A 14645-nucleotide genomic window follows, 5' to 3' on the forward strand; every position below is an offset into this window, starting at 1 on the left:
AGCTAATGGATATAAAGAAAAGTTAGCAGTACAATATTGAGTCCAGGGTTAAAAGCAATACATTTAATACTCTTGAATGGCCAGCTTGCTATATTAGTAAATGCTAAACTAGTCTGACTAAAATGTAGCAAAGCATCAAGGAAAGTAAATAGATTTGAACAGGCACCAACAAGGAGGAAACACACGCTGACAGGGATACAGGTTTCAAACAGGCAGACGCACAGAGGAACGGACAGCCAAATACATTTGATATAAATACCTCTGAGAAAACTGGGGACACATGCTATGATAAAAGGTTTATGATGTAGAGACTCCATGGTACGTACACCATGGATACATCCGAGTACACAAACCATGTATTATGTTATCCTGTTACGTTAGTCATTACCTATTCAGTTAAATGTAACTGGGCTGCTCTAACATATGGAGGACCATACATGACATAAGTAAAAATAAATAAATAAATAAATGTATAAATAAATACAGAAATAAATAAATAAATGAATAAATAAAAATGGAATTAAATAAATAAATACAGAAATAAATAAATAAATATGTTAATACCAATAGAATTGTCAAAATAAATGTCTTAAATATATTTGCACATTTATTTATTCCCTGATACATTTCCTTTTCATTTGCAGCGTCCTTATGCTAATGAGAAAGGCGGGCCTATCCGCAGTCTCATGCAGGATTGGTCACAAGAGTGTAATGATCCAGCCCTACGTCTGCCTCTCAATGCTGACTGGTGTCCAGTAGCTGTTTGCAGCGTTGAGCCAGTTCACACTTAAAATGAACTACTTCATGGGATGATTTAGCTGTCAGTAGTCCTGACTGTGAGCGTCACGTCTCGTGTTGTACTGAGCACAATGAGCGAGCCGAGAGGAGGAGGAGGAAACAGAAACTCCAGCTCGGTACAAACCACCTGCAGCTTCTGCTGTGATCATGAAGCCGCTGATCTCTGAGCAGATGTGACCAGAGAAACTCTGTGTTTCCACTGTTTCCACTGTTCCACAGAGTCACTAACTGGCTGTTTCACGGTGAAGAGATCAAGTCTCAGTCACTGCCCGTGTCTCTGAGCGAGTGTGTGACGGAGCGCAGGGGCTGTGTGTGTGTGTGTGTGTGTGTGTGTGTGTGTGTGTGTAGCTCAGTTGACCAATCCTGCTCGAGACTGAGGTTAAGCCCGCCTTTCTCATTAGCATAAGGACACTGAAATGTGGAAATAAATAAATGTGGAAATAAATAAAAGTTGCAATAAAAGTGGAAATAAATAAATAAATGTGGAAATAAGTTTAAGACATTGATTTATTTAATTCTGCATTTATTTCCATATTTATTTATTTATTTCCACATTTATTCCAACTTTTATTTTTCGATTTTCAGTGTCCTTATGCTAATGAGAAAGGCGGGCCTAACCTCAGTCTCGAGCAGGATTGGTCAACTGAGCTACACACACACAGCCCCTGCGCTCCGCCACACAATCGCTCAGAGACACGGGCAGTGACTGAGACTTGATCTCTTCACCGTGAAACAGCCAGTTAGTGACTCTGTGGAACAGTGGAAACAGTGAAAACACAGAGCTTCTCTGGTCACATCTGCTCAGAGATCAGCGGCTTCATGATCAGAGCAGAAGCTGCAGGTGGTTTGTACCGAGCTGGAGTTTCTGTTTCCTCCTCCTCTCGGCTCGCTCATTGTGCTCAGTAGAACACGAGACGTGACGCTCACAGTCAGGACTACTGACACCTAAATCATCCCAATAAAAAATAACCTTAACTAACCCTCTGAACTTGAACTAGTTCATTTTAAGTGTGAACTGGCTCAACGCTGAAAACAGCTACTGGACACCAGCATTGAAAGGCAGAAGTAGTAGGGCTGGATCATTACACTCCTGTGACCAATCCTGCATGAGACTGCGGTTAGGCCCGCCTTTCTCATTAGCATAAGGACACTGCAAATGCAAAGGAAATGTATCAGGGAAAAATTAATGTTAAAATATATTTAAGACATTTCTTTTGACATTTCTTTTGGTATTAACATATTTATTTATTTATTTCTGTATTTATTTATTTATTTCCATTTTTATTTATTCATTTATTTATTTATTTCTGTATTTATTTATACATTTATTTATTTATTTATTTTTACTTATGTCATGTATGGTCCTCCATACTAACATGTGTTATAAGAGGTGTATACTTTTAACTGTCTGGGTTCATTAGTCCATTTTCTTTTACGAAATCGGAGAAAATTGAAAAAAAACGAGGAAGTGTGAAGAGTCTAAAAACTAAATTTGACAACAACTGGCTTAAAACGTGCATACAGACTGCCACCACGATGAATTAAATATGCCTCAAGGTCTTTCTTTCAAAGACGTCGAGGCGCACGGCACACACTGAAGATTCTGCCGACTGGCACAGTACAACACTTAACACAGACTGCGAGTGGGAGGACTGGTGTGTTGTAGACAAAGGAGAGGAACAGAAAAGGAATGGCTGAGGAACAACCTTGATGAGATCAACACTCACCTCCATCCCCAGCAGTTTCAGGGCTTTAGGCTAGAAAAGCAACAAAAACATAAACAAACAGAACAAGAAACCGTGTCGAATGTATTTTATAGAGCAGTTTACTACAACACAACAAAGACTGACAGACAGACAGACACACTCACATTAGATCGTAAATAAGCTTTTATATTGTCACTACGTGATTTTGTTTAAAAGAGCTTGTGATTGACAGCATCATACATGTACGGCAACCATCATGTGTTTGTGCATTTTGTACAGTACTGAGTATCTGTATTAAAGCAGGGCATGTATGAATTATGTATTCATGAGCCATCATCTGTGTTGTTAAAAATAGCCCAGGTCTCCTGTGGGGATTTTGATATCTGCATCTATTTCAAGGCTTTGTTGTAAGTTAACATGTGTGCATGCGTGCATGTGACTATGTGACTGCATGCTCATTTCATCTAGAAAATCACAGTTAAATTGGAACTGATTCTCTCTCTCTCTCTGCCGCTGAGTCATTTTGCCTCTGTGATCAGTCTCTGTCCCATTTCTTTGCCTTTGCTTTATCTGCGTCTTTCCAGCTTCTATGTTTCTGCCATGGCAGACATAGAATTAGATAAACAGGCACGTGAAGTCTCACACTGACAAACACGTATACACACACTCAAACATAAAATCACAAAGATGCACCATCAAGCAGGAATAAGGTTTGACATATACAGCTGTGTATGTCTATTTTCAACACACCTGTGAAAAAGTATTGAGGCAGAATGAGAGCATCTTATGTCACAACAACAGAGTGCGAACATACAACATGTATCGTATTGCATATTTTTGATGTAGATCTAGCCCCACCATATATAGCACAATTTCAAAGATTTGTTTCTCCACCACCCTGCTTAAACGTCTGTAAGTTTCTAATTAAGTAGTTGAAATGACTTTGTATGTATGTTATAATGATGGAGCATGATGAAAAGCCACCGCTATAGATGGATGATTTGTTGCATCAAGCTAATTAAAGGTTGTGCTGCCGCTCTATTTAATGTGGAGATGAAGAAAAACGGGAGGTCGCCTCTGATGTTTGACCTCTGCTGATGAGCAGCACCATCACAGAGTTTGTCGAAATGTGTTTTTCAGTGCTTCAGTTTTTGATGTGGGCACATGTGAGAAATGTAGACTTACAACTAACAAGACAAACAACTACAGGTCAAACATATTGTTCCAGGCAATTATCCATTTGCTCACCATTATAGTTGCTGTTTGTTATTTATCATATTGCTGTGAGGGACTTTGTAAACCTTTTTTTCTGATAATATGAACAAACTAATTTCTTTATAAATTAGATTTTTACTTTTTTGGGCTTCCTTCCTACACAAAGAATTATGTGCTACAATCTCAATCAAGCATCCTCATATGTTTCAAAGCTTCTTCTGAGCAAAGGAATGTCTTCAATGGGGTTAGTCTTAAAATCAACACACACAATCGTGTGACGCAAAGATTTCTGTTATTGCTCCTCCATGCTTTATATTTCCCCCACTAAATGTCTACGTACACACTAATTACCTACTTACATCAGCAAGATGGAGTTCACCAGCGGGTGCACAATAACTAATTAACATTTTATTATTAAAACATAATTTGCTCGTATTATCTCTCTTGCCCTTCCAGGGCAAACTTAATCATGAGGCTCATTTCACTGATACTGTTGGTTTGATTAATGACATTATAAATTCTCAGACTTTGATATGCATTAAATGGTGGGGGACACTAATGAGGTTGAGAATCAGTCACTTACCCGTTTGGGTCCAAACAGGTTGTGGTACAGAGTTCTGAATCTCTTCCTGGTGTAGTTACACCGATAAGCTCCTCCCATGAGGTATTCAATGACCAGGCCAATGTCGATGAGGCTAATACGGTAGTCCGGGGGGAGGTTTCCCTAGAAAACCACACAGTGTTAACATGCAGCAACCCGTACCAACGGATTTATAAGGGAAGTTAAAGAGGAGGGAAATACAAGAGTATAACACAAATTACAAGGTCACACATACTCAAACTATAAAATCTATATGAAACTCTTTCTTTTGGCTATAAGAGAAAACATGATTATCTGATTCACCTTGAAGTAGATCCAACTGAACCCTGGATATTCTCGCTTGGAAAAAACACACAATGTCAGTGAGTAAACCACACGACAAGCGAAGAAGAGAAGGGGAAATGAGATGCACAGACAAAGCTCTCTCTTCCAGCCTCTTTAAATAAGTATTTCTCCACCAGACTGTGGTTCACTTTGTTTTTTTTTTTATTTCAAATTCTCAGAAACAAACCCTAATCCCCAAAATGTTATGACAAAAAGATTTGTTGCAGTTTTATGGATGGTGTTCCTCCTGGCGGCTTGCTGGCAAGTGAAACCTTAAAGCCCCAAGCTCAACTTCTTCTATGATATTCAACCGAGAAGCAGACAATTAGGTGAGTTTAAAAACTCAGAAGCAGTAGGATTTATAGAGAGACTATGTACATGCAAAAGAAATTGAAAGATTTGTCATAATTTGCATTTAGGGTAATAATGAGATCTTCCCACTGAGGTTTAACGCAGTCTTGATGAGAGGGAAAAGAGAGAGGGAAAGAGCTAATGACTCATTAGCCTGGAAGAGAGGGGCAATAGCATGGAAAGACAGACAGACAGCTATTAACGCTGGAGGGGAGAATCATTATTGAAATGGAAGTCCTTTCACGTCAAGACTATAACCATGTGAACACTCGCTGCTCCTCCTTGTGCCCTCAATATCAACCCCAAGATCCGGCAATCACTATATCCTGACCAGCAGTGTTCCCTTTGAAATACACCAATTACCTTACATATCATTTACATCTATACCCTGACACCCTGATACCGTCTCCTCCCCTCTGCAATTAGACAGAGACAAGGTATCCTGAGTCTTACTCCCTCATCCTGGGGCCTGACTTCATATCCAAAGATTCAAATTCATCGGCAGCAGAGACGAGGGCCTCACTGCCTGACAAACCCCTGTGGGCCGGCTGATGCGCTTCGAAGAGAGACACAGACGCTGCTTGTCGATTAAATGTTGAACTTTGTGCTTCAAAGCACAAAGCTTCACCTCCTCATCCTCCCGATATATATATAGTTCAAATGCAGCAGTCAGCGGTCAGCCGAGCCCTCTTTTAAATTCCCATACTAACAGCTGTTTGTTTACACCTTGTATGGATACACTCCGAGAGCTTAGCCATGTGCAGTTTCTTATTCTCCTGTGTATTTGGTAAAGGCTGGGTCCTGGCTGACTTACTAATGTGGAAGCTGCTCTGCTGAAAAACCCTACATTTATATTTCTTGCCTCTATTCATAGCCAATAAATAAACAGCAACTTGTTTAACAGCTGACCAAACAGAGGCTTTTGTTAAAGTTAGGGTTGGTAAGTTGTTTCTGAAACACTCGTACGCTTCATCCATACTGCTGTTTTAGTTTGAAAACGTCACAATGGTTTTGGGTCCGTGTCAGTTTAAATCCTTATCCATATTCACATGCCTGAGAACGTATATCAGGTGACCAATGATTTACACATGGGCATCGTCTCAGCTGCTACCTCAGACAACAGCGTCAGCACTGCTTGCAATTGATTATCCATGTTGCGATTCAAAATAAAACGGAGCCAGCAGCCCAACTTCTTCTTTTTAGCGTCTCTATACCTCCGGAGTAGTTTGGACACCATGCGAAGCGTTTTCAAATATAAACTTAAGTCGTATAAATGTAGCTTTGATCTTATTGTTCTAATCCTCTACTTCCCTCAAGATATGAGTTAATAAAAACAGCCAGTGTCTGTGGCCTTCACAGGACTGTAATAAACACTCAATCCGAATGAAATGATAAGTCCGCAAACCCGTCTGCGTGGCAGCAGGTAGATCGGTGCATCGTATACCAGAGAGACAACATTGCAGGCATACACCGGCTTCTAGCAGATATCAGTCGGTGCACATTCATGTGTTTTGGGGGCAGAGCTTTGACATGAACGCCAATGGAAAGGAGTGGGATGTATGTGTTGCCTGCTCTTGCTAGCTTTTCCAGGATCATCAACCCTAGCTTTCAGTTGTCATTTTTTATAGGATGCATATGAAAACTAATTTGATAACAATGATACACACAGGTCTGTATTTCTCAATCTTCTTCTCCTGTCAGTTGATGACCTAGAGTACTTATCAACCGCCCACATACTCCTGCTCTCTCCTTTGCCTTCGCTGTCCCCGTTACATTTGGATTTCCTCCCAACCCTCGCTGTTATGTGAGACTCCAGGCCCAGGGTGTATTGCTATCAACCTTTGACCACAAAACTACATTGTTCACTTTCTCCGCAGGAAAACCAATTTCTGTGTTGGCAGCTGCGCTCCTCGAGCTAACCACAAGCCCTGTTTTGAGACTCAATGTTCACACAGTCTAATGAATTGGCCAGATTAAACCTGAGAGTGGCCCTCACAACTGTTATTAACACAAACACCTGCATCAGAATCAAAGGAAGAGCTGCCAGCGGCTGCCGGTGGATCTTGTCTGCAGAGAACTATGAGGACAGGAAACGGCGATGACGTGGTGACTCAACCCGAGGGATAGTCGTTATTTCTAATTAGCATCACACTGTCATACACAACAATGACACACAAACATTAAGCTACACTATGGCACTGACACAAAGCTCTGGCAAAATAATATGGTAATATTATGCCATGCACTGCAGAGGCTGATTGCATGTTTGTGAATCTGTGGCGTGAGATGTGACTGAGATGTTGTGTGTTAGTAAAACTGCCTATTCTCTGCAGCAACTGGAGATTAAACCTGTGTTAAAAGACAGGGTCGAGGTAAATGAGGGTGATTACAACATATAGACCGTCTTCAGCGACTCAAGGGGTGAGGTGGGCGATTAGGGTATTACTGTGATCAGCAGCGACTTAATTAATGATCACCTCTTAGTTCCAACAGAGCTGACCTCTCCATCAACCCTCAACAGTGGATCGCTCCTAATTGGTGTGCAGACATGTGGTGAATGTAAATCGCCTGTAATCATCACTACTCTATAGGAAGTCTGCATAAAAATAAAAAATAATTAAGACCGCACAGTGTTGAAATCGTTTGGCTTAAGTGCAGCCAAATCATACTTAAAAAATACCAATATTTTATTGTCTAAACATGATATTAACACTGCTGTTATACAAAGGGATTTGTTTAATATAAGCAATATCACTATTCGAAGAATTAACATAATAAATTCATATTTAAAACCCCCAGTAGTGCCCGGGCTACACTGGATGCGTGAAGGGTGGGTCCCGGAACATCCTGCTTTTCATTTCATGTTATCATGTAAGAGCGGCCACACTGCAAGCGTGGGCTGCATGTCTCAGGAGCATCACGTGTGTAAGCCATGCTGCTTTTCTAGAAAGTCGCCGGCTTGCCTGTTTTCTCTGTGTCACACACACAGCTCATAGCAAAATAGTCAGTGAACATGATTTTTCACCACAGCATAATTCTTTTAATTTATTTAATTAATATCTTTAAAACAAAAAATATTTTAGAAACACTTTCTGTACAGTTTCAAATTAAAAGCCCTTCAGTGTTTCCGTTGTTTTACATTTGAAATACTCACATAGAACACTATATAGAACCAAAGGATGCACGGCTTCATACTGTAAAGTTCTGGTATTTAGTGTTCTACGCAATTCGAGGAAATACAGTGATCATATAGAAATCTCACATAGGAGCTCAGCAGGAACCGAGCTCTCTATGAGGACAACAGCTGGAGAGGCAGCAGATCAGTGATTTAACTGTCACACACTGCACATGCGCCGAATGGGGCCCAGGTGTAAATAAACAGTTATGTTTGTCTTGAGAAATAGAAGCACAATTTAAGCATGAAGGGACAAAGAGAACAAGGAAGAGATGCAGCAAAGGGGCCGCATCAGATCCAAACCTGCGGCCGCTGAAGAGGACTCAAGCCTCAATAGACAAATAACATTGTTAATATTAAAAAAAAGCAGGATTAAATTGTTAGCATGCAAAGTTATTTTTGATCAGCCCCATGGGCCTCTGTTTCTCTTAAATTCCAGTTCTGTGGATGAAAGAATTTTTTATACATGTCGTGTTTGTTTACCATGATGATGTGTGCCTTAAAGAAAAGAAGGTAATGAGAAAATTGAGAGGGATGAGAGTCGTGCATTGCTCTACACAGCCACTGCAGCCCGCAACTCCAGCTGAAAGAGAAAAGCTGGCTTCTATTTGCAGTTAACAGCAGCTAGGGCTACCAGACTTACACACCAACCGATGCAAACAGACGCACATCGCAAAAAAGCAACTTAAACACCATGTAGTCAAACATGTCGTCTTTAAGTAATACATTCAAGCCAACATTTCCAAACAGATGACAGGGCGGTAGTGATGCTCTTACCTTTTTGACATCTCGTACAAGGTGGGACAGCGTGTTGGATGGTCCATGTCTCTGAAAACACAGCATATGAGGATATCATTATCACAACAGACAGCCTCTACAGCTCCTTGAGACAGAATACCTCACTTCACTGTGGGCTCCATTTTTTTTGTACAAAGTGTTTTTTCAATAACATTTCACTTCGGAACTCGAAATCACAATTATTTGCTGAAAGTGAATGGTGTGTTGCAAAAGATGATACAACTTGTCATTCCTGTGCACTTGTTATTACCGTGTTGTAGAGCTCCTCCAATCTGGAGAGTGTGAGGAAACGGTGCACACTGACTCCGTTTTCAATCAGGAGCTTTACAAAGTCAACTCTGTCCAGAACTAAGGCATCCAGCATCGCCTGCTCCAGGGAACCGACCTACGGCACATGGAACAGGCAATGATGATGAAAGCAGAAAAAGGGACTTCAAGGAAATAAAGGTTGAGCCCCATCACTTACTAAAATACAGGATTATTGCAACAGGCAACTTCAGTACTCACTCTGATAATTCATTGAACTCGAGGATTACTGCTGTATGCTCTATCAATTGAACACGTAAAGCAAGTGAAGGGGCACGTATTTGTAAAATATAATAATTTTATGTAATAAGGTTTTTACTTAAATAGACAAATTCCAAACAGAGTGAGCTGAAATAAAATGGTTAAGGATTTTACTACAGCTTCATAATAAACAGTCTGACAACTGCAAATAAATGCATAAACATTTCAATTACGTTCAGGGCACAAGAATAGTGGTCCTTAATTACTGTTTGTAACTATTTGTCAGTTGTCGAGCCTTCCACCCATGACTGGTTCTGAACAACACGTTGCATCCAAATTAACTATAAGGCTGTAAGTATAATTTCACTCAGTTCAGTTTGGGGCATCATCTTTCCCTTTCAAAATATTCAATAATTGTTATTCTTTGGGAGTAAATCAATTTGAGCTGACATTTCTTGTAAACTGTGTTAGTTATTAAAAACAGCAGCTGAAAAACAGTAATTTAATGCCAAAGCAATCCCATGAGAAAGACCCAAATTAAGCAGAGCTGTATAAAGAAATGTTAATATCAGTGGAAATGCAACAGGAACAAGCAGTGGAAGCAGTAGTTCTTCTGCAGTATGTACAATTCATTATTTAACAAGGTTTAAGGATCTTACAGGCCACTGCTGTCCATAGATGAAGATCTGACTGCGGGCGATGTCCACTCTGTTCCACGCTAGAGCTAAACTTAGCTGGTCAGGAGCAGAGGCGTTGGCACCTGAGAGAGGAGGAAGCAAGTTGATGGACAATGTCAAAACGAGGAGATTTTGACACACAGATGCCAGGCAAAAGATCCTAACTTTAAGTGTGATCACCTCCACCAAGAAGGTCATGTTTTCAGCCCCTGTCCTTTTGTTTGTTTGTTTGTTTGCCAACAGGATTCCACAAAAACTACTGCACAGATTTCCAGAAAACTTGGTGGAAGGATGTGACATTTTGGTACAGATCCATATCAGCTTTGTTTTTCAATATTCTGTGCTGCATGAATATTGACATTGATTTGTCTGTAAAGCTTCTTTGATTTGCATGATATGCTTATATTCTTATTCACCTGAGCTGACTGATTATTGTTTTCTTGCTTTAAAGTTGGTACAGTATGATACAATGAAGGGATTTCTCTATCTTGGGAGAACTACGGAAAACATATTTTGTCCTGTGATATTTCTCTGTTGTATGGTAGACAGAATCAACATATAGTATTTTCCAGAGATACAGTATGTGATGGTGGCTTTAAAGTGTCTAGCATAGTTTTATAATGGTTCAAATAAATGAATTAGCAGCTTTTTGAGTTGAGGGCTTCTTATGTGGGCTGCAGAGGCTTCATCTAACTTGAGGCTTTGTGGCACCACTACATGGCCCATCTAATGACAAACCTCTGCTCTGCTGCTGTCTTTGGCCGAAGCCTGATGTGAGCCTGCAGAGAGGAAGATGTATTCACATCATGGTTCACAATGACAGCTTGCTCTTTGACGTAACACTTAATTAAAGGCTCCATCTCATCGCTGCATAAATTGTGGACTACACCAACTGTGCTCCTTGGATTTTCTGTGTCAGTTAGCATCATTTACTGTACTGTGGTATATAGAACTATATTAGCTCAGAAAACAAAATATCAAGTGGCATTGTAGACCGATCCAATTAGCTTACTGGAGCTTTGAATGAAGTGGAGTCAAGAGAAATGGCATTCAGTCATTCAGTTCGACTGCTGTTATTTTTGTGCATTTGACAATAAAAATCTTGAATTCACAGGCACGCTGACAATAATGATGGAAAGAGTAAATGGCGACTTGTCTCTGTGAGAGCTTTGCTGTGTGTCACTCACTGCAGTGAACAGACAGACAATGTAGATCTTGTGTCCCTGTATGAGTGACAGTGAAACTATTTTCAGACTCATATGAGGTCAGTGGCCCCCTGAACTTTACCTTTCACCACTAATATCTAATCAGTTCATCTTTGAATCCAAAATAGTGTTTGTACCAAATTTGAAAAAAATAAATCCTTTAAGGTGTTCCTCCAAAACCAAAAACGTCTTTGTTAATTCACAGTGACCTTGACCTACGACCGAAAAAAAATCGTATTTGTTCAGTCATGAGTCCAAGTGAATGTTTGTACCAAACTGTGTATAAAAGAAACCAAATTTTTTTATTTTTAACTGCATTATCCTTTGCGAGCTTTGGTGTTGTACGCCACAGCATTTCATCTTCTGTAGTCGGCCTGTGAGAGATTGACCTGGGAGATCTAACAGAAAACCACAGTCTGATGTTTATATTAATAATTGACCTGTACGATGGGAGTTTAACAAAGTGAAAACAATAAGGAAATAATTGAAACTGGCCTTCACCGAAATCCAGTGATGTATAAAGGATGTGAGAATCTCTTGTGTACAGAAGAGACAGTGATCGTTTTTAATAAGCACAGCAGTATCATTGCTTTACACAGTGCCCTCTCTGACTTAAAGGTCTGTACAGCATTACTGAAGATTAATGGTGTAAGTTCAGACGGAGCCCTTCTAATAACATGCACAGCCCCCTAATAAGAGCTTTAGTGGAGATACAGTATGTGTGTATTAAAAGGTAGGCTGGCCTTGCTCTGTTAAAAGCCTGTGGCGTCACTCTGGGAGGTTGAACTGCAGCCAGTTGACTTTATGGACCCGAACTGAAGGATATTGACTACTTCTGACAGCAGATCATCAATTACTCCAAACTCCCCTCTGTTACAACATGTGGGTTTGGCTGCAGTATCCCCTTCAGCTCAGTCTGTTCCCACTTTCTCTCACACAGGCTCACACATTCACTCCCTTTATCCTGTCTTTCTTTCCTCGCTCCTGCTCTGCTCACTGTGGATTCTTGACAGCGCTGTGCTTTGGCAAGCTTAAGGCAGTATCTTAGTTCTTCGGTGAAGGAGTTTAATCCAACCATTTAAAAAAAGCTCTCAGGCAGGATGTGACTGATTTCATTTAACACTAAAAGCCTTAATGCCTCTCATTCACTCAGCGTCAGTATGAGACTTGCATTTAAAATTACCCTTGTGCTCTTTATCTTAAAATATTTGTGTCCCTTTCCTTAGTCCCCCTCTGTCATCCACTCTCTTCTTCAGTCGCTTCCTTCCATTCCTTCCATTTTTTCTATTTGACTAATTTATATTACTTCCCTCATCAAAACATCCTTTATTTATCTAATGTGAAAATTAACGACTGGTAAAGGTATTAACAGGTGAACAGAAATCAACAAATGAATTCAGCAGAGCACATACAGTAAGTGACATGTGTTCATACGCATGGAGAGAGATGAAGACCAGAGAGTGATGCCTGGGCTGAAGAGATCATGCCTTTAAATTATGTAAAACACACTATCACTCTCTCCCTCTACAAACTTAGGTTTAGTCTCCTCAGTCTCTGCGGATTGAAATCTTTCTTTGAGGAACGATTACTAAAATAGTCAATCATATGCTCTGAATTGCTAAGTAGTCCCACAGGACTCACTGCTTTCTTTATACGCCTGCATACGGGTGTGTTCATGTGTGTGTATGTGTGCAAGTATGTATGCAAACCTGAGCTAGGTCATTGTTATTTTCCTTGTAGACGCAAAAGCAACTGTGATCAATACAAGCTACTGAACAACCAATCGAAAAAATTGATCCACGACTGTGAGTGTGTGTGTGAGTGTGTGTGTGTGTGGGAGTGTGGAGTTGAGGGAAACAGTGAAGTGGGAATTAGGGTAGAGAAACAAGGGTGATTTGGTGTAATTGCCCCTTCTGCACTTGACACATTTTCAATTTTGTTACTCCAATTCAGTGCTGGTACTGATGAATGCAGAACAATCTGTTACAGCATACAGATCGCACTGTGCTGTATATCTTCAGGTACACTTTGCTGTGTCATTCCTTAAGACTTTACAAGACACATATAAGAACATTTAATCTTGGACTGTGGGACTCTACAGCTGCAATGTGGCCACTAAAACTATTTCTGAGACCTACCTGTGGCGCCACAGTGTATGGTTAGGACATTGGCCAAAATATTACCTTATTCCAAATTAATAGCATAAAAACAAATTACACTGAAATGTTCACCTGTCATGGCACAAAGAGACATCCCTTTCCATAATTCAGTGGTGACTTTCAGTGTCTTCCTGTGATTATCTGTCTCTGGTTGCAGAGTTAATGAGCAGCTGTGTTCATGCTGACGGGTTATTCTGCAGGTGTTGTTTTTGTTACAGGCTTTCATTAGCATGCTGGAAACCTGGATTCACTGCAGGATGGTCTGAATCTGCAGCTCGTACTCACCTAGAGCCGCAAACGCCTCATGTTTAAAGGGAGTAGTTTGAGATTTTGTGAAAAACACTTAGATGCTTCATGCCAAGAGTTATGAGAGGGGATGACCGTACAATAATTACACTCAGCTACAGCCAGCTGCCAGTTGGATTAGCTCAGCATGAAGACTGGACACAGGGGGGAAACAGCAAGCCCAGCCTCTACGAGGCTAAAAATACAACCACCCCTAAAGCTCACTAATTATAATGGTATATAACGTTGGCAGAATCCATTCAAAGGAGGGGGGGGACTTACATGTTGTGCTGGGATAAAAAAAACTCTAATATTTAGGGAAACATACTTTTGTCATAAGTTAGTGAACCAAACCTGTGAACATTGGACTTAAAGCTAGGGTTGAAAACGTTAGCAGGAGCAGGTTATACTTTGGAAAAATAGTTTGGCAAGAGTCTCAGGGGTGTATATCTCCATGAATTGTGAAGACTCTGGTCATGTGCAGTGAGAGCACGGACATGCAGATCAGTTAGTGACAAACAGGTAGACGGAGCACTCAAATGAAATAGTCCCAAAAAGTAAAAAAAACGAACGTTTTAGACGCCTCCAGAATAGAGGCCCTATTACATTTTTTTCAAATCTGTAATTAAGCGATGGTTTGATAAACTAAACAGAAGTTGTGTTTGAGTGTCCCTGCCTCGCAGTGATCAAAATTGCTTAATGGAGCTTTAAGATAGAGCGAAAAACACATAAGCTCAGATATCTATGTTTTATTCCGCAGCTATGAACTGAGTAAATGAAAACACACTCTCGTGCTTTGGACATACATCTCAAACTGGAACAGTGAGAGCAGTGTTTTTCTGAA

At 40.4% G+C, this 14645-nt stretch overlaps 1 protein-coding gene across 2 annotated transcripts in view; it reads right to left on the reverse strand.

Annotated features, from left to right (window-relative positions):
* trpm3 (transient receptor potential cation channel, subfamily M, member 3) overlaps window positions 1-14645 on the reverse strand; it is a 109932-nt gene that overhangs the window by 19779 nt on the left and 75508 nt on the right. For both annotated transcript variants that reach the window (XM_062384800.1, XM_062384799.1), the window contains exons 10-14: window positions 10135-10235; window positions 9219-9353; window positions 8948-8998; window positions 4303-4443; window positions 2526-2555 (exon numbers count right to left, since the gene is read on the reverse strand). In XM_062384800.1, coding sequence (XP_062240784.1) covers window positions 2526-2555; window positions 4303-4443; window positions 8948-8998; window positions 9219-9353; window positions 10135-10235 — 458 coding nt within the window. The remainder of the gene's footprint in view (window positions 1-2525; window positions 2556-4302; window positions 4444-8947; window positions 8999-9218; window positions 9354-10134; window positions 10236-14645) is intronic.

Source organism: Platichthys flesus, chromosome 3 (genome assembly GCF_949316205.1).
Source record: "Platichthys flesus chromosome 3, fPlaFle2.1, whole genome shotgun sequence".
Taxonomy (NCBI): Eukaryota; Metazoa; Chordata; class Actinopteri; order Pleuronectiformes; family Pleuronectidae; genus Platichthys; species Platichthys flesus.